At 51.0% G+C, this 21942-nt stretch overlaps 6 protein-coding genes across 6 annotated transcripts; 3 read left to right on the forward strand and 3 right to left on the reverse strand.

Annotated features, from left to right (window-relative positions):
- Positions 1-905: 905 nt before the first annotated feature.
- Positions 906-1892, reverse strand: ASPVEDRAFT_148976 (RTA1 domain-containing protein; the record flags this gene model as incomplete). Its single annotated transcript, XM_040808184.1, has 2 exons — positions 906-946; positions 1016-1892. 2 exons carry the CDS (start codon positions 1890-1892, stop codon positions 906-908), a joined length of 918 nt encoding a protein of 305 aa, XP_040665753.1.
- Positions 1893-2566: 674 nt separating this feature from the next.
- Positions 2567-5655, forward strand: ASPVEDRAFT_127864 (cleavage polyadenylation factor subunit CFT2; the record flags this gene model as incomplete). Its single annotated transcript, XM_040806500.1, has 2 exons — positions 2567-2715; positions 2793-5655. 2 exons carry the CDS (start codon positions 2567-2569, stop codon positions 5653-5655), a joined length of 3012 nt encoding a protein of 1003 aa, XP_040665754.1.
- A 220-nt stretch (positions 5656-5875) lies between these two features.
- ASPVEDRAFT_51273 (amino acid permease) lies at positions 5876-7843 on the reverse strand (the record flags this gene model as incomplete). Its single annotated transcript, XM_040814447.1, has 8 exons — positions 5876-5960; positions 6045-6116; positions 6186-6515; positions 6570-6884; positions 6938-7115; positions 7167-7282; positions 7332-7732; positions 7787-7843. The coding sequence occupies 8 exons, from the start codon at positions 7841-7843 to the stop codon at positions 5876-5878; spliced, it is 1554 nt and encodes a 517-aa protein (XP_040665755.1).
- Positions 7844-8298: 455 nt separating this feature from the next.
- Positions 8299-11657, forward strand: ASPVEDRAFT_26754 (Sec23/Sec24 family protein; the record flags this gene model as incomplete). The annotated part of the gene is made up of 6 exons (XM_040809942.1): positions 8299-9669; positions 9726-9823; positions 9878-10218; positions 10274-10711; positions 10779-10970; positions 11023-11657. The coding sequence occupies 6 exons, from the start codon at positions 8299-8301 to the stop codon at positions 11655-11657; spliced, it is 3075 nt and encodes a 1024-aa protein (XP_040665756.1).
- Positions 11658-12915: 1258 nt separating this feature from the next.
- Positions 12916-13443, forward strand: ASPVEDRAFT_128608 (putative extracellular thaumatin domain protein; the record flags this gene model as incomplete). Its single annotated transcript, XM_040806564.1, has 1 exon — positions 12916-13443. One exon carries the CDS (start codon positions 12916-12918, stop codon positions 13441-13443), a length of 528 nt encoding a protein of 175 aa, XP_040665757.1.
- Positions 13444-17189: 3746 nt separating this feature from the next.
- ASPVEDRAFT_128966 (uncharacterized protein) lies at positions 17190-19220 on the reverse strand (the record flags this gene model as incomplete). The annotated part of the gene is made up of 3 exons (XM_040806593.1): positions 17190-18379; positions 18452-18540; positions 18607-19220. 3 exons carry the CDS (start codon positions 19218-19220, stop codon positions 17190-17192), a joined length of 1893 nt encoding a protein of 630 aa, XP_040665758.1.
- Between the last annotated feature and the right edge of the window lie 2722 nt (positions 19221-21942).

Genomic DNA, 21942 nt, shown 5'->3' on the forward strand with positions numbered 1-21942 from the left:
TAAGTTTCGAGAATCTTGAGGTAGATTTATATTGACTGAAGCGCGCCAGATTCATCATAATTGAAGTGAATAGTGAAGTCCGACTTCACATCATACAATACATTTACCAAAGGGACCTTTATTAAACAGCCCCATTTTTGATTAATTGCACCATATTCACTCTCAACGGGCGGTACAGATTCCATGCCCTCAGCGTTTGCGACCACTGCCTAAGCACGTAGCTGCCCGAATAACACCCTGATGACACCCGCCGAGACCAACCCTGACTGTCATATTCAACAAGATCGTTCTTAGTGGCTTCATGGATCTAGCCACATTTATTATTTAATGCAAAAAAAGGGCCTTGTGAGGCTACCTTCACGCTTCCCAGTGATCGATCGGGCTATCAGATCAGGGATGACACACAGCCCCATGTTTGCCAAATAGGACACTGTTTCTGAGAAGCAACAGTTTCACTGGGATTCTGGAGATGCGAAATATCTTGCATCGGTAAGACGCCCACTGCAAGGTCGAACCTAGAAAGGTCTTAGAGACACAGATTTTCGAGTTTTGTGATCTTGACTCCATAATTATGTCCTCCAACAGACAATGTTTGTCACACTTTTCTTTCAAACGGGCTACATACCTATATATCTGGTTCTGTTTTTTCAGTTGGAAATGGGCACTGCCCAGTTAGGGCTTGTGCTCGGTGCTAATATAAGCCATCCCTCACACCTGCAGGAGCACTTTGAAGTGATATTGGTAAAGGAAAATAGGTCAAGTACGCATTCTATTTGAACTATATCTACTGTTCAGGATAAAGCAGTCTCTTTGCTGATTAACAAGATATGGAAATGAAACCATGAACGCAACACCAAATCTATCCTGAGCATTTATACTTCCAGTATCTCATGGGACATTCTGTGTTATGCCACCGTTGCCAATCGGGTTTCCTCCAATTCCTGCCCTGAAGTGCATGAAAGTTAGCTATACTCGATTAATCGGGCCGCATCGCATATCAAAAGATGTGTCTTACCCTCTGCTTTATTTTCACGTATCCAACCAGCCATAGCAGGGAAGCACCAGCCAGGATGGTAAACAGTGAGAGATAGTGTGGCCAAGCATATCATGACCCCCTCGAGGATAATGAATTCGGTCTCATTCTTCATCAGCTCATTGCCCCAGCCGCCAATGAGCTCTGGGATTCGATACACGGATCGAATAAAGATGGTCAAGTATGAGAGAACAACAGCCCCCATGAATCCCTGGAAGCGGCGTGATCCCAAGGTTGTGAGAGGCTCGGGTCCGAGTTGATGGCGATGTCGGTATACACGAACAAAGTACTCGATCAGAAAATAGCCAAAGAAGATTAGTACAACGACTTGAAAAACGATACCGCCAATCATAATATCTGTGCCTCTTTTCAAGTCTGAACTCCCGCTATCTGCATCACCAGCTACTCCGCCGCCTCCACCCTGGATATTTAGAGAGACGAGGTCACAGAAGATGAAGATCCAAGTGTACCAATGTGCCTTGAGTCGGGAGAATCGCTGATCGATATTGAGCACAATGTGTTTGAGCGTTAGGTACACGCCAGCTGCTAGGATCGAAGGACCTAAGATAAGACATGTAATTTGAATCTGGAATCCAGCTTTGTTCCAAACGTTGTAGTGCATCATTACTCGGCCGACATAACCGACGGCTTCGCAGAGGCAGCCGAATGTTAGGGCTACCATGAAGGACCAGGTGCGGTAGTAGATTCCGGCCATCAGGTGAAAGACGGTGCCTAGGACAAAGAATACAACAAAGAAGATGTTCGCTGCGAGGTTTGGTGCGTAGCCATATAAGTGTGCGTTAATTGGGCATTCGGGTGTGACATGGGTGCAATTGTCTGTACTTGATGTTGATGGCATGTTGGTTCGCACTCGACATATAAGAAGAAGGTTAGATTAGGGCATATAACGTATAAGAAAAACGCTGTTAGTTATACCTATGTGCATGAATGGTAATAATTGAAGAATCGATATATTAAATTGTTTGCTATCTAGGGCTATGAGAATATATAAAGCTTGCGGTGACTCCCATTAGGGGCTGAAGTATTTAGTGCTGCATTCTATTTTGTTGACTTAGTGACCCACTACTTAGCAGACAGACATGTAAACCATATCGTGCTTATGCAACGTAGTTTAGAGCTTACAACCCTTGATTGGTGCTTCACTCTTGGTATAGGCTGGGGAGAGCCTTCCCGGGCCCCGAGGCCGCCGGAAATCACCTGATGGGCGGGCTTGGCAAAACGTGCGAGCCACGCCGGAAAATCAATATTCCATCAGACTATGCAAACACATCAAACGGCACTGTTTCACCCGGCTTTCTTGTGCTGCCATATGGCTGTCTCTCGTCGGCTTCCTTTCTTTCACGCCGCCCATTGTCATTCTTCCTCTCCATTTTGAGGACGGAGTGCGCTGAAACAGGGCACTCAAACTTGAATTGACTTTTCGCTGGTTGTCTGGTAGAACCGATGCCTTGAACCAGGACACATCTGTCGACCGCGTCGTGAAGCTTTGCTGGGTCGACAGCTCATGCAAATATGTTTACTTTTACCCCATTACTTGGAGCCCAATCGTCGGCTTCCAAGGCGTCTCAGTCAATTTTGGAATTAGATGATGGAATAAAAATCCTTGTGGATGTGGGTTGGGATGATACGTTTGACCCCCTCGATTTGGTGGAATTGGAGAAGTACGCATATCCGCTCCGCATTTTGTTCGAATTACCCGCGTGGAATATGGAGTACTGACCTTGTTTCGTTCGTTTAGACATATCCCTACACTTTCGCTAATCCTCCTGACTCACGCGACACCTTCGCACATCGGTGCCTACGTTCATTGCTGCAAGACCTTCCCTCTTTTCACACAGATCCCCGTATATGCGACAGGCCCTGTCATCGCACTGGGTCGCACACTCCTCCAGGATTTGTACGAATCCGCGCCCCTCGCTGCGACGTTCTTGCCCAAGGCCTCTATTTCTGAACCCGGTGCTTCAACAGCGGCTGCCTCAGCCGCATCTGTAACGGAGGTAGATGGGAGCACAGAGCCGGTTAACGCTTCGCGCATCTTATTGCAGCCCCCGACTACCGAAGAGATTGCTCGATACTTCTCTCTCATTCAACCGTTGAAATACTCACAATCCCACCAGCCCACCCCGTCCCCCTTTTCACCACCGCTCAACGGTCTTACACTTACTGCCTATAATGCTGGTCACACAGTGGGTGGAACAATATGGCACATTCAACACGGAATGGAGTCTATTGTTTATGCCGTTGACTGGAACCAAGCTAGAGAAAGTGTCGTGGCAGGTGCGGCATGGTTTGGAGGATCGGGTGCGAGCGGGACAGAAGTGATAGAGCAATTGCGGAAACCCACGGCATTAATATGCAGTACTCGCGGCGGCGATAAGTTTGCCCTTCATGGTGGCAGGAAGAAGCGTGATGAGATGCTTCTGGATATGATCAGGAGTACGCTTGTCAAAGGCGGCACGGTGCTTATCCCCACAGACACAAGCGCACGGGTGCTTGAGTTGGCATATGCATTGGAGCATGCATGGCGCGATGCTGCCAAGGATACTCAGGATGATGTTTTGAAAAGAGGCGGGCTGTTTTTGGCTGGCCGAAAAGTCAACACGACCATGAGACTCGCGCGGAGTATGCTGGAATGGATGGACGAGAGCATCGTGCGGGAGTTCGAGGCAGCTGAGGCTGCAGATACCACCGGTGGCCAACAATCAAATACCGATGGGCAGCGATCCAACGACACCCGCCAGGGTAAGGATGGCAAGGGCCTTGGCCCCTTCACGTTTAAGCATCTGAGGACGATTGAGCGGAAGAAGAAACTTGAGAAGCTACTTAGCGATCCAACGCCGAAAGTAATCCTTGCGTCCGACTCATCGTTAGACTGGGGGTTTGCGAAAGAATCTTTGCGATTACTGGCTGGCGGGGACAACAACCTTCTGTTACTGACGGATCCACTTCACCATCGCAAAGTTTCCGATAAACAAGATGAGTCTCATCGGAGGACCCTTGGTAACATGATCTGGCAGTGGTACGAAGAAAGGCAGGATGGGGTTGCTTTGGAAAAGGTATCCGACGGCGAGATGCTCGAACAGGTTCATAGTGGCGGAAGGGAACTGTCATGGACAGATGTACAACGTGCACCGCTTGAATCGGGAGAACAGCTTCTATATCAACAATACCTTGCCACCAAACGGCAATTCCAGGATACAGCCCAAACAAGGGGCCAAGAAAACCTTGATACTGCTGCTGATGTCTTGGATGACCGCTCCAGCTCTTCGTCTGAGGACTCGGATCCCGAGCAACAGGGAAGAGTGCTGAACTTCTCGACATCTATAGCTCATGCGAACCGCAATAAACTGGGATTAACCGACGAGGATCTCGGTGTTAACGTCCTACTTCGACGGAAGAATGTCTATGACTACGACGTCCGAGGAAAGAAGGGACGGGAGCGAATGTTCCCCTACGTGGCACCAAGAAAGAGGGGCGACGAATATGGAGAGATCATTCGGCCTGAGGAATACTTGCGTGCCGAAGAGCGTGAGGAGATCGATATGCAGCAGCGCAGAACCGAAACACAGCTTAAATTGGGCCAGAAACGCCGATGGGACGAAACCCAATCCGTCGGTGGACCAGCAGGCAGAAAACAAGGTTCTGAAAGTGCAAGCAAAAAGGATGCAGAGATGCTCGATAGCTTTAGTCTGACCGAAGACGGCGACGACGCCGAGGCCGCAGCCCCAGATGAACCGGAGGAACAGGCGTTTGAAGGACCTGCAAAGGCGACTTATGAAAAGGCGACGCTCACCATTAATGCTCGCCTTGCGTTCGTGGACTTTACTGGCATTCACGATAAGCGAAGCCTGGAGATGTTGATACCCCTCATCCAACCACGAAAGTTGATCCTCGTAGGTGGAATGAAGGAGGAAACGATGGCTTTAGCGACTGAATGCCAGAAGCTCTTGGTTGCAAAGACCGGTGTAGATGCGTCCTCTGCAACCGCTTCGGTTATATTTACACCAGCCAACAAGGAAATCGTCGATGCCAGTGTCGACACGAGCGCTTGGACAGTCAAGTTAAGCAATAACCTCGTGCGGCGACTCAAATGGCAGCACGTTCGAGCTCTCGGCGTTGTCACTTTGACAGGCCAGTTGAAGGCCCCGGAGCCTTTACCTGCCGAGCAAGACACGACCGATTCACCCAACAAAAAACAGAAACTCGTCGAAGATACCGCGGCCGAGAAACCTACATCGCAAACCACGGAGGCGCAAGGGGCGGGAGAAAAAACCGAGGTCCACCCGATTCTCGACGTCCTCCCAGTGAACATGGTCTCGGGAACAAGGTCGATGACTCGCCCGCTTCATGTCGGTGACCTTCGTCTAGCGGATCTGCGCAAAATTATGCAAGGTGCGGGCCACACAGCGGAGTTCCGCGGTGAGGGAACGCTCCTCATCGACCGCATGGTGGCCGTACGGAAGTCCGGTACTGGTAAAATCGAGATTGAGGCAGCTGCTTACCCAGCGTCACCGAATGCGGCGATTGCTCAGGGCGCAGGAAGTTTTCTTGCGGTTAAGCGTAAGATCTACGAGGGGCTTGCTATTGTAGCAGGGAGTTAATCTTGTTTAATGCGGACATCTAACAAAGGGGAAGATGATCTCCTGTCAACCTCATGTACTTTATATACCTCTATGAGTCTATTTACTTCATGAACTAAGATGTACTATCGATGACAATCTTCTATGCACTACACATTAACATTGCCGTATCCAAATGTATCCCGTCTTCGCAAAGCCAATAATTCTATAATCGCGTAGTATTGGTATTCCATTCATGGAACTACTCAATAGTCCCGTAATCCTCCGGATAATCTTCCGTGGGAATTTCCTGTAGATACTCATTCGTGCGCGGCCCGGTGTACTTCCTACATATCGTTAGCATCCATATAGCGAACCCCAAATATAGATAGCAGAGTGATTGAAATGAGACGGGATTTAGATATACATACCCTCTAGCATCAACCCACCACCATACCAGCGCAAAAGCGGCAATAAAGACTCCAACACAAATCGCATAATTCCTATCGAAACCAGGTCAGCACACAAACAAAAAAAAAAACCAGATGGGAAAAGCGGAGGAGGGGCAATACATATTCTCCAGCGTAATCGGAACCCTAGGCGGGAAGAACAAGACCGTGCTAATAAACAGCACCCAGAGGATCGACACCCAGTTGACGTAGCTCCTCCAACGTCCCAGCGTAAACGGGCCCTCTACGAAGCCGACTTGGTGCTTGTAGATTTGGTGCGCAAGGATAACGGAGACGTAGGAGAGGTCGAGCGCTGGAGCGGTGATGGAGAAGATTGCTGTTGCGGTTTGCGTGGATCCGATTGCAATGCAGTTTAGGGCGATGCTAAAGAGCACGACGAACCAAACGGCGTTGACGGGGGTTTGGGTTAGGGAGTTTATTTTGGACAGCGTGCTGTGTTGGATTAGCTATGTTCGGTAGGTAGGTTATCGGTTCGGGGGAGAATACGATGAGAATGGAAGGGCCTCGTCACGAGCAAATGCGTAGGCCATTCGGGTGTCCGCGAGCATCGCTGAACACCCTGTGAATAGCTGGACAAGGACAGCAAGACCCCACATGATCATGCCGCCGGTTTGACCTCCCGCGTTGAGGAATATTTGGGCTGCGGGGAGACCGGTAGGCGTGTTAAGGATGGCATCGAAGTCCGTGAGACAGAAACATAGGGATATAGTTAGGACCCAGCCTAGGGCGCCTGAGACTACAACGGCGGATTGAATGGCAATGGGGCCTAGGGTTGCAGCATCGTGCGTTTCCTCAGACATACTAGAGTTGCCTGTTAGTGGCTTGTGAACGAGCAACCGGTGCTGGATACTAACTGAGTGGTTCCGTCGTAGTCGGTCATTGTCCAGGCCACGGATATGAATCCGAGGAGGAAGGAGAAGAGCTTGGAACCCCATCCTGAGCCGTCGGTGACATGGGTGAATACCCAACCAACGGGTTGTTTGCCGGGGGTATTATATAGGAGTACGAGGCAGATGATAACCGTCGCGGCGACTGAGAGTGTAAGAGATAGGAATGGCCCACAGCAGACTCAGGAGAACGTACTATTAATCGGTGCAAACCAGATAAAGATGCGGTGCAACCACTTTGTCGTCATTGAGCTGATTACACCAAGAAATATCAGGAGTGCGATGGACAAACGCACAGTATCCCAAGCGGTCCTTCAAAGTGTGAGCAGTTGCAAGCCAGACATCTTTGAGACCAACATACGGTGTATATGAGTACCCGCCATCCACAAGCCGGGAGTTCATACTAGCAGCAGCGAGTAGCATTTGGCTCACCGTGTAGGCTACACTGGAAACACCAGCAGTCTGCCCCAGAAGATTGCACCAGCCCTGGATCCAAGAGAAGATCGGCACCTGGTCCTCAGGCACAACGTATTTGGTGACAAAGTACATCCCTCCTGCCGTAGGATAGGCGGAGACCAGCTCCGCCACTGAGCTACCGATGCAGAAGGCCATGACAGAGCCCAGGAACCAGCACCAGACTGCAGTCGCAGGGCCCCCGGCAGCCAGCGGAGCCCCAAATGTCGCTGGAACGGAGCCCAGGACTCCCAGAATAGAAATAGCATAGGAGACAGTCGACCATTTCGAGAATTCTCGTCTGAGCTCCTGTGATAAAATTATTAGTTACAAAACCGCGACAGTTGGGAGAGCTCTTCGCACCTGTTTGTAGCCAATACGAGCTAAGAGGCGCTCATCGTCGTCATGAACGGCAGACATCCCTCGGCTCTGTTATTTATACTCACTCGGCAGCTGAAAGCTTATTTATGGTGTTGATGTAGGGCAGCGAAAGCCGGGCAATTGGTGGAAGTCAACAAAACCACAACAGCTTCCCCAGAAACCAGCACCACCAGAGAGTAGAGAGGCACAAGTGAAGAGCATGATGAAAAGAACCAAGATAAGAATGGGCGCCGGAGCACGCCAGTCGGACTCGCAGGACACCGACAGGGAGGGACAGCCGGAGATAAGTAAATCCGGGGATTTGTTTAGGATGCCGTGAAAGGTGGTCAATTCTCCCCGTCCACCATCTCGTTCTGCTGCCGCCAGCTTCCCCGCGGTTGCTCATCTCTGTCGCCTATTCCCGCCGTTGACCTCCCTCTTTAGTAATGGCCTGGAATTGAGATTTTGTTTAACGCCAGCCCTTAGTTTCCGTCCTCCGGCCTCCCCACCACGTTATGGACCAGAACTACTATCAATCCCCCGCCCAGGGAGTCGCTCCTGGCGAAGACCCCTCCAATCCCAATCGATTTCCGCCTCAGCATCCCTATCCGGGGCAGCACCCGGCCGGTTTTCCTCCCGGTCCCTCCCCTCCGCAGCCCGGTGCCTATTACGGAGCTGGCGCTCCCAGCAACCAACACTGGCCGTCCGCCGCCGCATACGGCTCCCCGCCTCCCCCAGGACCACAACAACCTCTGCAACCTCCAACTCAATTCGCATATAACACTGGGCCCCAACCCGGAATGGCAGTACCGGCTGCGGCGCCGGCTGATCCGTCAATGGCTGGACTGACTTCTCAGATGAGTGGGTTGGGTATAATGGGAGAAGGGGTGCCTCGGAGTTCGAAAAAGAAGCACCGTCACGCACACCACGACATTGGGGCAGCGGCACCAGCGCCAGCCCAGCACTTCGCAGCTGCTCCGGCGGACGCCTTGCAACAGTCCTCATCTCAATTCTTGAATACTGGACTGAACCAAGCACCTCCTGCCCCGTCTCCAGCCTTAGGTTCTTCGGGGCTTGTTCCTCAACCAACAACACTTGGCCCTGCACCAGAGCCAGGCCATGGAACAATCCCTACCCAAGGGAGACTCGACCCGGAGCAGATCCCTAGCATACCTCGCTCACGCGATATTCCGGCACAGCATTACTTTAGCCATGTCTATCCCACAGTGGAACGGCATCTACCCCCTCCAGCGGCCGTTCCGTTTATTGCCCATGACCAAGGCAACTCGTCACCGAAATATGCCCGTTTGACGCTGAATAACATCCCCTCTTCCTCCGATTTCCTTTCCTCTACCGGACTCCCCCTGGGAATGATTCTGCAGCCGTTCGCGCGCCTCGACGAAGGGGAGCAACCTATTCCAGTGCTCGATTTCGGAGATGTGGGACCTCCTCGGTGTCGCCGCTGCCGGACCTATATCAACCCTTTCATGTCTTTTAGAGCTGGTGGGAATAAGTTCATTTGCAACATGTGCACGTTCCCTAATGACGTCCCGCCTGAGTATTTCGCCCCGATCGATGTTACAGGGTCGCGCGTCGACCGCATGCAGCGTCCTGAGCTTATGATGGGGACTGTCGAGTTCCTCGTGCCGAAGGATTATTGGAACAAGGAGCCTGTTGGTCTCCAAACGTTATTCTTGATTGATGTCAGCCAAGAGTCGGCCAACAGAGGATTTTTGAAAGGAGTGTGTAAGGGTATCATGGAAGCACTGTACGAAGACGAGCCGTCAGAGAATGCGGATGAAGCCGAGCCAGTTCGGAAACTACCCGAGGGATCGAAGATCGGAATTGTTACTTATGATCGCGAAGTGCAATTCTACAATCTTAGCGTATGTCCATTGTCTCTCGGTGAGATGCAAGCAAATCGTACTGACATTGTTTGAAGGCGGGACTTCAGCAAGCCCAGATGATGGTGATGACGGATCTACAAGAACCGTTTGTTCCTCTAAGCGAGGGATTGTTTGTGGATCCATATGAATCGAAGTAAGTTCCACACCCTCTACCCAGATTCGGCTTGGTTTGCTCACAGTTGCATAGGGATGTTATCACGTCGCTTCTAAAGCAGATCCCGACTATCTTCTCCCGCGTCAAGACTCCGGAGTGCGCTCTCCTTCCAGCTCTCAATGCAGCACTCTTTGCACTACAGGCTACTGGCGGTAAAGTTATCGGTGCAATCTCGTCACTGCCGACTTGGGGTCCTGGGGCTCTGTCGCTACGGGATGACCCTAAGGCTCACGGAACGGATGCGGAAAGGAAACTTTTCACCACGGAAAATACCTCCTGGCGAGAGGTCGCAGGTAAAATGGCCGAGGCCGGTATCGGTTGCGACATGTTCATAGCAGCCCCTAGCGGGACATATATGGATGTCGCTACTATCGGTATGTTGCTTTCACTATTATCAGCCGATAAGTCGTCGATGCTAACGTTTATTAGGCCATGTTCCTGAAGTTACTGGAGGTGAAACGTTCTTTTACCCCAATTTCCACGCCCCAAGGGACATTCGGAAACTCTCTGAGGAATTGGCACATGCGGCCACGAGAGAGACAGGCTATCAGGCGCTGATGAAGGTCCGTTGCTCCAATGGATTGCAAGTGTCAGGCTACCACGGAAATTTCGTGCAACATACGTTCGGCGCTGATCTTGAAATTGGTGCAATTGATGCGGACAAAGCTATTGCTGTCCTCTTCAGCTATGATGGCAAGCTTGATACTAAGCTGGATGCTCATTTCCAAGCCGCACTACTGTACACATCGGCGAACGGGCAGCGTCGGGTACGCTGTATCAACATAGTGGCAGCGGTTAACGAGGGCGGCTTGGAAACGGTGAAGTTCGTTGACCAGGACGCTGTTGTGAGCATAATCGCTAAAGAGGGTACGTTCATCCTCCCACCAAAAAAAACCCCCATCCCCATACTGCAGTTGTAACTGACGCTGAATAGCGGCCGCGAAAACCCTGGACAAGAATCTCAAAGACATTCGAGCGAACATCACGGAGAAAGCCGTGGACATTTTCAGTGGATATCGTAAAATATTTTCTGGGTCGCATCCTCCTGGACAGCTTGTACTGCCGGAGAACCTCAAGGAATTTTCCATGTTCATTCTAGCCTTGATCAAGTCGCGGGCCTTCAAAGGTGAAGTTTGTTTCTCGAATGAAAAGACCTTTAAACTGACATTATTTTCCAGGTGGTCAAGAATCATCGGACAGACGAATTCACGATATGCGGATGCTACGATCGGTTGGCTGCACCGAATTGTCACTATACCTGTACCCCCGAATCGTCCCTATCCATAATATGCAGCCAGAGGATGGATTTCCGAACGAGCAGGGTTACCTACAAGTCCCACCTGCTCTTCGGGCTAGTTTCTCAAAGATCGAAGAGGGTGGAGTGTACCTGGTCGATGATGGACAGCAATGTATCCTATGGCTCCACGCACAGGTATCTCCTAACCTCCTAGAAGATCTCTTTGGTCCCGGGAATACATCATTACAGGAGATCAGCCCGCAAACATCGTCAATTCCGGTGCTCGAAACACATCTCAACGCACAAGTCCGCAACTTGCTACAGTACTTCTCAAGCATCCGAGGGTCCAAGGCGGTGACTATCCAGCTTGCCCGCCAGGGGCTAGACGGTGCCGAGTACGAATTTGCGCGGTTATTAGTAGAAGACCGTAACAACGAGGCGCAGAGTTACGTTGACTGGCTAGTGCACATTCACCGGCAAATCAACATGGAGCTTGCTGGACGTCGGAAACGTGAGGAAGCGAGTACGGAGGGATCGCTGGCGGGACTGACTGGGTTACGCGCGCCCTATTGGTAAAGAGCTATTCCAAATCTAATTCTCTTGTCTTCGTTACATTGCCATGCATTTGTATTTCTTGGGACTCTTTGATTATCAATATACCACGGATGTTTGAGTTCACAACTATTATGCCTCATTGACTACATCTTGTTAGACAGCCCGCCAAGTTCGTCTAGAACACCGGTCTAGAATACCTCGGCAGCGGAGACCAGCAGCCAGAATAGAGTACGTGCTAACAGCAGGCGGTTGTCGACGGCGTCTTGGGGCCAGGCATAGTGGCGGACGCTACCTCGCCGGATCGAGAAGGTACCACAGCTGTACAAAGCCTTGCAATCGGGGCGTTGTCGCATGGCCCACCGTGAAACAATTGGTTGACAAGGAGATGGCCAATCTTTGCAGCGCATTGCAGTGGTTGAAGAACAGGGGAGCCGTTGCCCTACCGAAGAACCAGAGCGCCTCTGATACATCCTTCGACAAAGAACCAGGGTCCAGATCTCATGGCTTACCCCATAAATTAGCCGGGTGGTGGCTTTCGGCACGTTCCAATTCTTTGGGCTTCCTTTTTCTCTTCGAGCGAACCATGGTAGTATACAAACTTTGCCTCAAAGCCTCGCCAAGACGGGATTGTCACGCACATTGAGAAAGGACTGGTTGTATTGCCACGACCACTCAGGTACGCCCTTGTTCTTCCACGGCAACCTCCATACCACCACGGCCGATTTAGCGTCCTCCAACCGGCGACAGTTCGGCGCCAGAACCACCATGCATCAATGTACTTGTTGGAACGGTGGGGCTTGCCTATACCAATCGCTGCAACGCGCTTAGCGAGCTCTGAGAGGTCTTGTACTCCGAATCTGCGCTGTGGCGTCAAGTTGTCAGGTACCACACAGGCCCCGCCAGGGGAGTTGCGCGAAATCCACGTTCTGCCTTGTTCAGGGTCTGGATCGTTGTGGAGCTGTCTTTCTTTTTTTCTTTGCAGCACTCCATTTTGCCTTCGAAATGCGTCGCATCGCAGGTAGGAAGGCGGATATCCACCCGATGTCTACCCGGTGTCAAAGCAGGGGACCTCAGGTATAAGAACCCCCAGATATCCGGTCTATCGTTCTCTTCTGCATCAACAACATTCTCTTCATCAAAGTACAGTCTTTCAGTCGTTCTTTGACTAGTCTCTCTCTCTTCCGTCTTTAGGACACTTTCATTCTCTTGAGTACATACTCAACCACACTATACAATCTTTCATTCAAAGACTTCGTTTTTGTCAATCTCTTCAGTCAAAATGATGTTCACCAAGGCTCTCGTTGCTGCTACCTTTGCTGCCCTCGCCGCGGCTCTCCCTCAGCCTTCCGTTGTCCGACGTGACGGCGGCGGCGGTGTCACCATCGTCAACAACATGGATTCCGACGTCTACGCGTGGTCTGTTGCCAATAGTGTTAGCAACATGCATACCCTCTCTGCGGGCGGCGGATCCTACACTGAATCCTGGCAAACCAACTCCAATGGCGGTGGTATCTCCATCAAGCTTTCCACCAGCCAAGACCAGACTGATGTGCTTCAGTTTGAGTACACCCAGGGAGGTGACACCATCTACTGGGACATGTCTGCTATCGACATGGACCGGGCTGCTTCTACCTTCACCCAGCACGGCTTCGACGTTTCTCCCAGCCAGACCGGTGACAACTGCCCCACTGTCAACTGCCATGCCGGCGACTCTTCTTGTGCCGAGGCCTACCTCCAGCCCAAGGACGACCATGCCACCCATGGCTGCCCCATTGACACCAGCTTCGTCCTCACCCTCGGGGCATAAGCATATAACCACCATACTCTTTCTTTTTTTCTCTTCTTTTCACTCCTTTTATAAACCTTTTTATAACGACCACACTCTTTTTTTACGATGATTTACTTCATGATGTCCCCACGGTTACGTTTTTACGCTCGTGGATTAACGATGGGTTATGGTATGGGTATACGGGGTACAGGTTGATTTTACCAGGAAGGATATTTGGAAAAGGTCTTGCTTGAGGCAGACTTGGTGTTATTGATTATTTCCTCTTCATGTTCATAGACCGATTGCTACTCGGCTGGTTGAGTATCTTCGTTCATTATGGGAATTATAGATGTATCGACGACTTGACACTTTGACATGCGAACACGAATCAGTGTTAGATTATGATTCTTTAGACTATAGACTTTGAAATCTTTTGATTCTTCAACTTCTTTTTTCTGAATTTGCCACCGTACGGTTTTCCTCTACCATTCAATCCTTCTACGTACGCTTCCCGACCTCATTATTCCAAATTCTCCACTAGATTCCTTGTCCTTCAATGAACCACAATCATCCCCTCCAAATGCGGCCTCCTACTCCCTGCCAAATTCACGCATACTCCAATTTCAAAGGTCTAGAATCCCAATCCCAACTGCAAAAGTACCGAATTCTAGAAGAAAAAAAGAGAGAAGTCAAAGAAAGGAAAAGATCTTCCCCTCCCATAGTTGTCCCGAACAAACTCATCCAAGTTCCCAAAAGCCCATGCGCATCCAATATGGTACGTGTGGTACGTACCCGGGACAAAAAGGCAACGTGGACGCCGCAACCTAAAGCAAAAAACGTGGAAACCCAAACGCGGTAGTTCCAACTTCCACCAAGTTTGCGAAATCTGTTGTCCTCCAACAAGGCACACGAGCCGGTGAGGTCAGATTCAGCGCTCGCAAGCCGCCTCAGTGACTCAGTCTCAATACAAGTAACAAGAAAGTAGCAATGTACTTCGTAGCAGTGACGTCGGCGCAAAAATTCGAGGGCGTTTAGGCTTGCATTGCAGGCTCCAGCAAGGCGCGGGAGTGGAAATTTCGACCCTTCTCGCCAGCCACAGTGGGGTTACTGTCATACAATGAGATCGATTGATTTGCGTGGCTGTGGGGATTTGTTGGCGAATGAGGTTGCAATTACGGGACAGATCTTATGTAAGGTACCGCGATTGCGGGTGTTATTGGGCGGGGCATGCTGCTGGAGTCGATAACCTTATTCCATTGTAGCATGATTGGATTGTTGTCCAAAGAATCTCAGCCAATATACTGCAGCTCCTGTGGCCCACTTACAGTTGTCAGTGAGTGGGCTGGAGGATGAGTGGGAGTGGGAGTGGGTGGGACTGTGGAAGAAATCGGAAACGAGGATCTTTTCTCCAACGAACGAGAACACCCTGAAATGCTTCTTTCTTTTTTTGCAACGATGCAGGCTGACGCACCCCCCCCCAAGACCCTCTTCGTCTGCCTAGCTGAATTCTGACGAACTGCGCTGCCTGTCGGGAACTCGGGGATCTCGATCCCCTCCATCAGCTCGCTTGTATTTCTCTTCATGGAAGGGTGTCGTATGCCTGTTTGTGGCGAACAAACAGATTTTTAACCAGTTCAATGTCCGTATGGCTGTTCATGTTTCTCCACTGTCTCTGTCGAGGGTGCTGCTTGTTGAGAAGGGTAAGATAGACATGATGGGTTAATTACGTCGCTGGGTGATTTACTTGTTCATCCTCACTGACAGCCGATTTTCAGGAACTAATCTCAGACTACGTATTAGTTTGTTTACCTTAGAGGGTAGGCTAGTTGTAGAAAATTTATGCATACTTTGAGTAGACAGACAGAATGCATCTGCTGCTACTAGTATACACCGGTGAAGCCTTTGGAAGAGAAGCAGAATTATTGATTGGACAGTAGCGCCCCTCACCAAGTACACTAGGTTGTCTTTTCTCTCTCTGAGAATATCTTCAGCCTACGTACACCGCACTGCATCGTGACCCCTCCCCTCCCCCGCCACCCGACATCGGCGGGGCCCTCTGCAAGCACCTGTGACCGGGTCAGCCGGGAAAGATCTCCCCCATCCAGAAAATCCCCAGCAGCCTCAACAGGCCACCCACCCTTCCTACCACTTAGCAGACCATCTTGGGACACGTGTGCACCAGCAACCGAAGTTCGCGATGGACCAAGGAGTTAATCGGTAGCGACAATACCCTGCTACCTGCCACCAGACTTGAACTTGGCCATGATGGAATTCGTCCCGGTTCGCCTCCAAATCGCCGGATTTGGGCATTCGTGCGTTGCGTTCCAGCGTCCAGCGTCCAGTATCCAGCGTCCAGTGTCCGGCTACCCAACGGCCAACGGCTTCTAGTTGCGGCGCATGTTATTCGTCCAGACCTCCGAAGTTTGATTCATGGCTAGACTTTGGTAGAACAGGAAATGCCCGCTGTAAACCAAGAAGAATAACTACTGTAGTTGTGAGAAAACTGTTCGTTTGTTCGTTCTGTTTTCTGTCCAGAATAGAGCCACTGGGGCTGCAGCATATTGGCGCTGGATAGATTGCACCTAACACCACTAATATCTACTTACTAATTACTTGTAGGTGATTGTAAAGTCGCTCCTGTATAGAACACAGAAAGAGCGCCTGCAGTGGCACCTTCCTGATCCTGATTCATATATGTACAGTCGAACCCCATAATAAAGGAAAGAGCGTTCCTAAGTCTATTCCGAGTTGCGCCTTCTATTTCGACTTCAAATAAACTGGTACCTGCCTATCCGGGGTAATCATGCTGGCTGGGTGGCTCTTTCCTGTCATGGCCTAACTTATACCATCTTCTTGCCTTGAAGTAGAAAGAACGATGGGCGACAGATATTCGCCACATAGGGCAAGTGCCAGTAGTGAAAATAATTGTGTCTGGATTCTTCTACCTAGCAATAGAATAGAGTACTCTGAGGATTCAATCATCAGCGCGGAAGAGAAATCATCACGCCGATGGCCCGTTTTTACCAGAAGAGGTAGGTAGTTTAGCACTGGCTTAGGACGGGATGGTATACCATACTATACAACATAGGATTAGCATAAATACAACTATAGTAATAAGTACATCCTAACGTATCGTATATGCCTAATAATACTTGTACTGTACTTCACCAAATATTTACATCTGCACGTATAAACAGTCGAATGATAGAAGCGAAAAGAAAATACCGTATACCTAACGAGACCAGACCGGGCCTGCACCTGAACCTCATGACATGACAAAATCGTCGCCGCGTACACTCCATCAATGAATACCAATATAAATACAAGCCAAGCCAGATCAATGCATCAAAGAAGAAAGGAAATGAAGATGAATGAACAAGGAAAGAATAAGAGCCAGCCGATTTTCCTGCGCCCCCTCATCCTTATTTTTAGTGGCTGTTCGTTGCCAAGTTGTGGTTAGTATATACCAGTGTATATAGGTAGGAGCTGCTTGCTTCCTGCACCATTCCATTGACGCCGCTTGCTTCCCTTTTGTTTGTGCTGAAACGACGGCTTATACCGCCGCATTTTAGTGGGTGAGGAACACACCACAAATAACCAACCGGATAACATAATGAACCAAATCGCCAAACATGATGTGATATCGAGCGCTGTCGGAAGAAAAAAGAAACGTAAAAACGTAGAAACGTAGAAACGCCAGGGTCACCCCGGGGGTAGTAGTCGAGTGGATATAGAATAGCTCAATCAACGGAGTAAACCATGCAAAATTCGTAACGAGAATTCAACTAGGTGATGAGGAAGTCCATGCTCATCTCCTTGATGATCCTCTCCCAGTCCCAGCTATCCTCAGTGTTCGAATCCATAACCTCCCAGACGCGTTGGACAACCTTGAACGCAGGCTCGATGTTGCGGAGATTTGAGTAGGCCTTGAGCGCATCAAAGCCCTTTCGGATTTTCTCGCGCTGCCGCGGCACGAAGGCGGAACATCCGAGCAAGAAAAGAGGCATGAGGACGATACTGAAGGCGCCTGCGTCTTGAGGGAGGAGGTCTAGGAATTCTAGTCCGTCGTCAACAACCTGGGCAATCTTGTCGCTGGGTCGAGATGGACGGATCGTGCGGTATAGATAGACCCAGGTTGATTGGCGGTAGAGCTGGGCGAGGTAGTAGTTGGGGGTGTTTGGTGGGTGAGAGGTCTCCCATGTCCGTATTGATGTGTCGATCATTACCGCGTCGCTGAGGATCTGGTAGTCGACAGCTGGTTCGTAACCCTCGCTGAAGCGCTGACGGATTCGGTCGCGGAGCCCGGTCACCTGAGAGATGTAGCGGAATAGACCATCAAACACACCCAAGAAGCTCCCGGCCTGTGCGTGCGGTACAAAGTCTGGTAACCGCAACTCCCCATCCAGATGGGCGGGTCGGCGATCGAGCGATGTGATTGAATTGGATACATCGTGGTATTGGAAGAACTCGACGATGAACTGGCGGAAGTTCTCATTTCGTGGTTTCTGGGTCACGAGCAGATAGCGAGCTGCATCCATGTGTGGGCGGTACTCGCCATTCGTTTCTCCTTCACAAATGGTGTTCAAACTGAGCGCTATCGTTGAAGCGATGATTGGATCCTCCGATAATAACTCCGGCTCCTGCTCGGTCATGTTCGTTCTTGCAGTGATATTCGCTTTAAGGTCTCGGATCGCTCGGTGGAAGTGGTAGTATTTCCGCTCTTTTACTCCTGGCTCTTGATTTAACCCGGACAAATGTGACCCCGACAGACACATCAATGAGTGCATCAAGCCTCGATGTTGCGTTGCCATGGGCAGAAGGATTTCTTTGAAGGGGTTCGAGTCGTCATTTATGAGGGTCAAGACACGGCTGAATCCGTACACGAAGTGATCGAGCAACTTGCGATCCATCTCCGTTTCGATGCCGTCGATGAGAATAGGTAGCGAACGATATACGACTGCCGTTTGAGTCCGGGCTGTAGGGGGTAAGAAAAAGAAGTTAGCGCGCAACCCTGGAGAAAGCAGGTATAGTATAAAGAAATTCCCACCATCTTCGATCTTCTGCCTGCCACTCTTCCATATTTCCTTGGGGGGATACCCTTCGCAGACAACAGCATTTTTCTGACAGTTCTGGCAGCTAGAGAGTGGAAGGTCAGCATGTCCCCTGGGGAGGTTGCAGGGCTTCTAGCTAGCAAGCACTTACGCAGGCTTCGTCTCGTCGCATTTCTTCTTGCGGCGTCTACAAGTGATACAACCGGTTTTGGAGCGGCCCTTGGTGACCTTGACCTGGCCGCCGGGCACGGGCAGAGGGTGTTTGCGCGGGCGGCCACGTTTCCGTGGAACAGTGACGGGAGCAGCCGTGGGATCCGTGCCAGACTGAGGCGGCCCTGACAATGACAGCCCCGGCGTCTCCACCCCTAATGGTTTCAGCCCTGGCAGTCCGTCATTGTCGTCCAGTTCCTCTACTTTTGGCACTACGTCCGGCTCCGGCGACGCAAGGACATTGAACTGGAAGACGGTGGAGGGGCCGACCATGGTTGTTGGGACCTTGACGCCGCCGTCACCTGGTGGGGAACTGTCCGAGGGGCCGTCGCCGTCCCACGACTCGGGCGAGTCGTTGGAGGAGTTGTCGGTGCTCACGCTGTCGCGATGGGAGAGCGAATCGTCCATGGAGAAGTCTGGGAAGGCGAGGGGTTCGGCTATGCTCGAGTGGCAGTCGGCGGGCTGGGGGTGCGACAGGTAGCCATGGGAAGGGTTACTCTCGAGATCGGAGGACGGAGGAAGAGCGAATGAGGGAGAGTTTTGCATGGACAACATTGACCATGGGGCGACGACTCGGGAGAGTCAGCGCGCGCAGTCGGGGCTGAGGACAGGGAGGTGTTGAGGGAGAAACCCCCGAGAGCGATCTCGACGACAGCGTTCGGAGGGCGAGATGGCGAGAGGAAGGAGGAGAGGAGAGAGCGAAGACGATGGAGGTCGAGGTGGACGAAGTGAAGTCGAAGTGGGGGCGACCAGGTGAAAACTGGAAGGCTTCTTGGCCGCTGGGGGGAGTCAAGAGCAGAAAGTCGAGAGCAGAGACAACGAGAGGCCAAACAGAGCAGTCGGGGCCCAGGCGGCGCGGCGGAGACGAGGGTCTAATATAAACAGCGCCAGGCAGTTCCCAAGTGAAAGCGATTTGAATAAGAATGAATAATGACAATCAGGTTGTATGACTGGATGGGCCTCAGCTCAACCCAGAGCGCGATTGGGTACGAGGTGCTGAGGATCAGTGGGGCCCAGGCGAGGGCATCCCCCCCAGGCAACTTTGCGACAGGCTCTTCCCTTTTACGCGCCTTTAATGATGGCCCAATTTGCCTTTTATCCCGGGAATGCGGGGGGATTGCCAGCACGAAACTTCGCTAGAAACTTTGCCGTCGTTGCTTTTTCTCGCCTGGCTGAGTTTGTGCGCCAGCTGCCCCCGCCGACGCCGGAGCAGTGGATGGGCAAAAGCAAATCCCATATCGAATGAGAGCCCCGAGAATGGAAGAGAATACAAGAGTCATGTCCAACCGTGAGCCTGCCCTCACCACCGCGCGATGCATGCGTGACGATGGCGGCGGATGATCCTCTCCTCGCTGGACTTGGGCCACTTGGTCCACGCAGGTCGCCAACCGCTGCAGCAGTCGTCTGGGGAATCCTCTCCAGAATGCAGTTGATTTTCCAATCTCCGTCTTTTTTCTTTTATCAATTTTCATTTCTTTTTTTGTTTTTTTTTTTGTTTTTTTTCCTCTCCCCTTTTTATTACGAACTGCAGAAGATGATGGTCTCGGAGATCAAGCGAAGACTCGTATAGTCTTAGCTGGCGCCCGACGCCGTGCTAACTGCTACTTATAGTCGCCCGGCGTTTCGTCCACCGTTAGCCATTATTGTCCCGGACTCACCGATGAATAAACCAACCTCTCTCCCAGTCTCTTTCTCCAGCTGGAAAGATTCAAGATACAAAGTCTGGAGGCGATGGCATTCTGGGGTTTGGATTACGTGCATACAGGATGACACGGCTGGCTCAGCTGGACGCTACACCCCACGCTAGGTACGCCTTGGAACTGGTCTCTTCCGACTTCGACCGTGCGGAGAATCCGAGTCTCAAAAAGATGGCCAGATGCTGTGACGCTGCAGACCACTTTCCTCCTGGGGCAGTGGCCCTGTGGCCCTGCATTATTGGCGACGCTTTGTGACCAGTCGCTGCTCTGCCGTCAGCCTCTCGTTCTTCGCTTCTTCTTTCTTTCATTTCTTTTGTGTCGATTCTCAAGTCTCGACGCCCGACCGTAGACCAAATATCACCCCCAAATTATTCCTAATTCTGTCTCGTCGCAGATTGCACCATAATTAAGAATTTGCACAAATGATGCAGTGCTCCCATCTGAATCTGGGGAAGTGGACCTGGGCAGATCTTGTCATTCCTATTTCCAGCACGGACGCCTCCATCCACCATGCCAGGGAAAGCAACACACCAACCAGAAACTTGAAATTACCCAGCATTTAGATGATCAGGATCAGGATCAGAACCGGGATCAGATGATGGGTCAGAGAAGGGAATGAGCAAATAATACTAATCCGGAGAAGGTTTTGATGATGCTGTCTTCCTCCGCACTTACAGGCATTTCTACGGAACTGTCCACCGCGAAGGCATATTATTATTTTTCAAGGCAATCGCCTCGCGACAGTCAATTTCTGTTTCCGCTTACCGGTACCGGCACGCTTAACCTTCCTGTGAGCTGAGGGGCTACGATTGGATGAGAATAAGTCCGAGTGCTTGGGCCTCGCTAATCGGGACTTGCCTCGAACGAGGCAATCGAGCATAATCCGCCTGTCAGGCGACAGCCTCAGCTAGCTTGCACTGGAATGTGTGCTCTTTATGCTCTTTACACGCACAATTGAGATATTTGTAATGGGCAGCATCCGCCTGGCTGCCTTGAGACTTGACTGACTTGGCCTGATCGTCTCAGGATATGCGGCCATGCCATTCCAGCAGAGCATGGGGACGACAACGAAACCCCAGGTCTCGTGCCGGACTCGTGTTGGATGACGGCGGGTTACCCAGTGGGGAAACCCGCAGAGGCGCAGTGCCAAGTCAAGCCTGAAGCAAGGCAGGCGAGTCTGGACTTGTCAAGAGCAGGGGGGAGCTAAGACCCCTAATTTAAACGAAGATGACAGTGGACGGGAGCCAGCTTACCTGGACAGTTGGGGGATGGCTGGATGGTGAGTTGCCGCACTTCATCTGACACAGGCGAGCTGGAGAATAAGCATCAAGGATTCAAGGGCGGGTGAAACGGCGATGTCATGGTGATACAGTAGTTACAACCCCAAGGACAAGCGATACATGCAGATAATTTACCAGGGTAACAGTCGATCTTAAGCTAACCCTGCAATACTTGGAGGTTTGAATTGGGACTGTGGATAGTGACATGTGGAGCCACGGGAGGGAGCTCCCGTACCAGTTCCATACATCGATATACGTATATAAAAACTTGAGGTTATTGTGCCAGACACTGACAAGTTG

The sequence above is a fragment of the Aspergillus versicolor genome (genome assembly GCF_001890125.1).
Source record: "Aspergillus versicolor CBS 583.65 unplaced genomic scaffold ASPVEscaffold_3, whole genome shotgun sequence".
Classification (NCBI taxonomy): Eukaryota; Fungi; Ascomycota; class Eurotiomycetes; order Eurotiales; family Aspergillaceae; genus Aspergillus; species Aspergillus versicolor.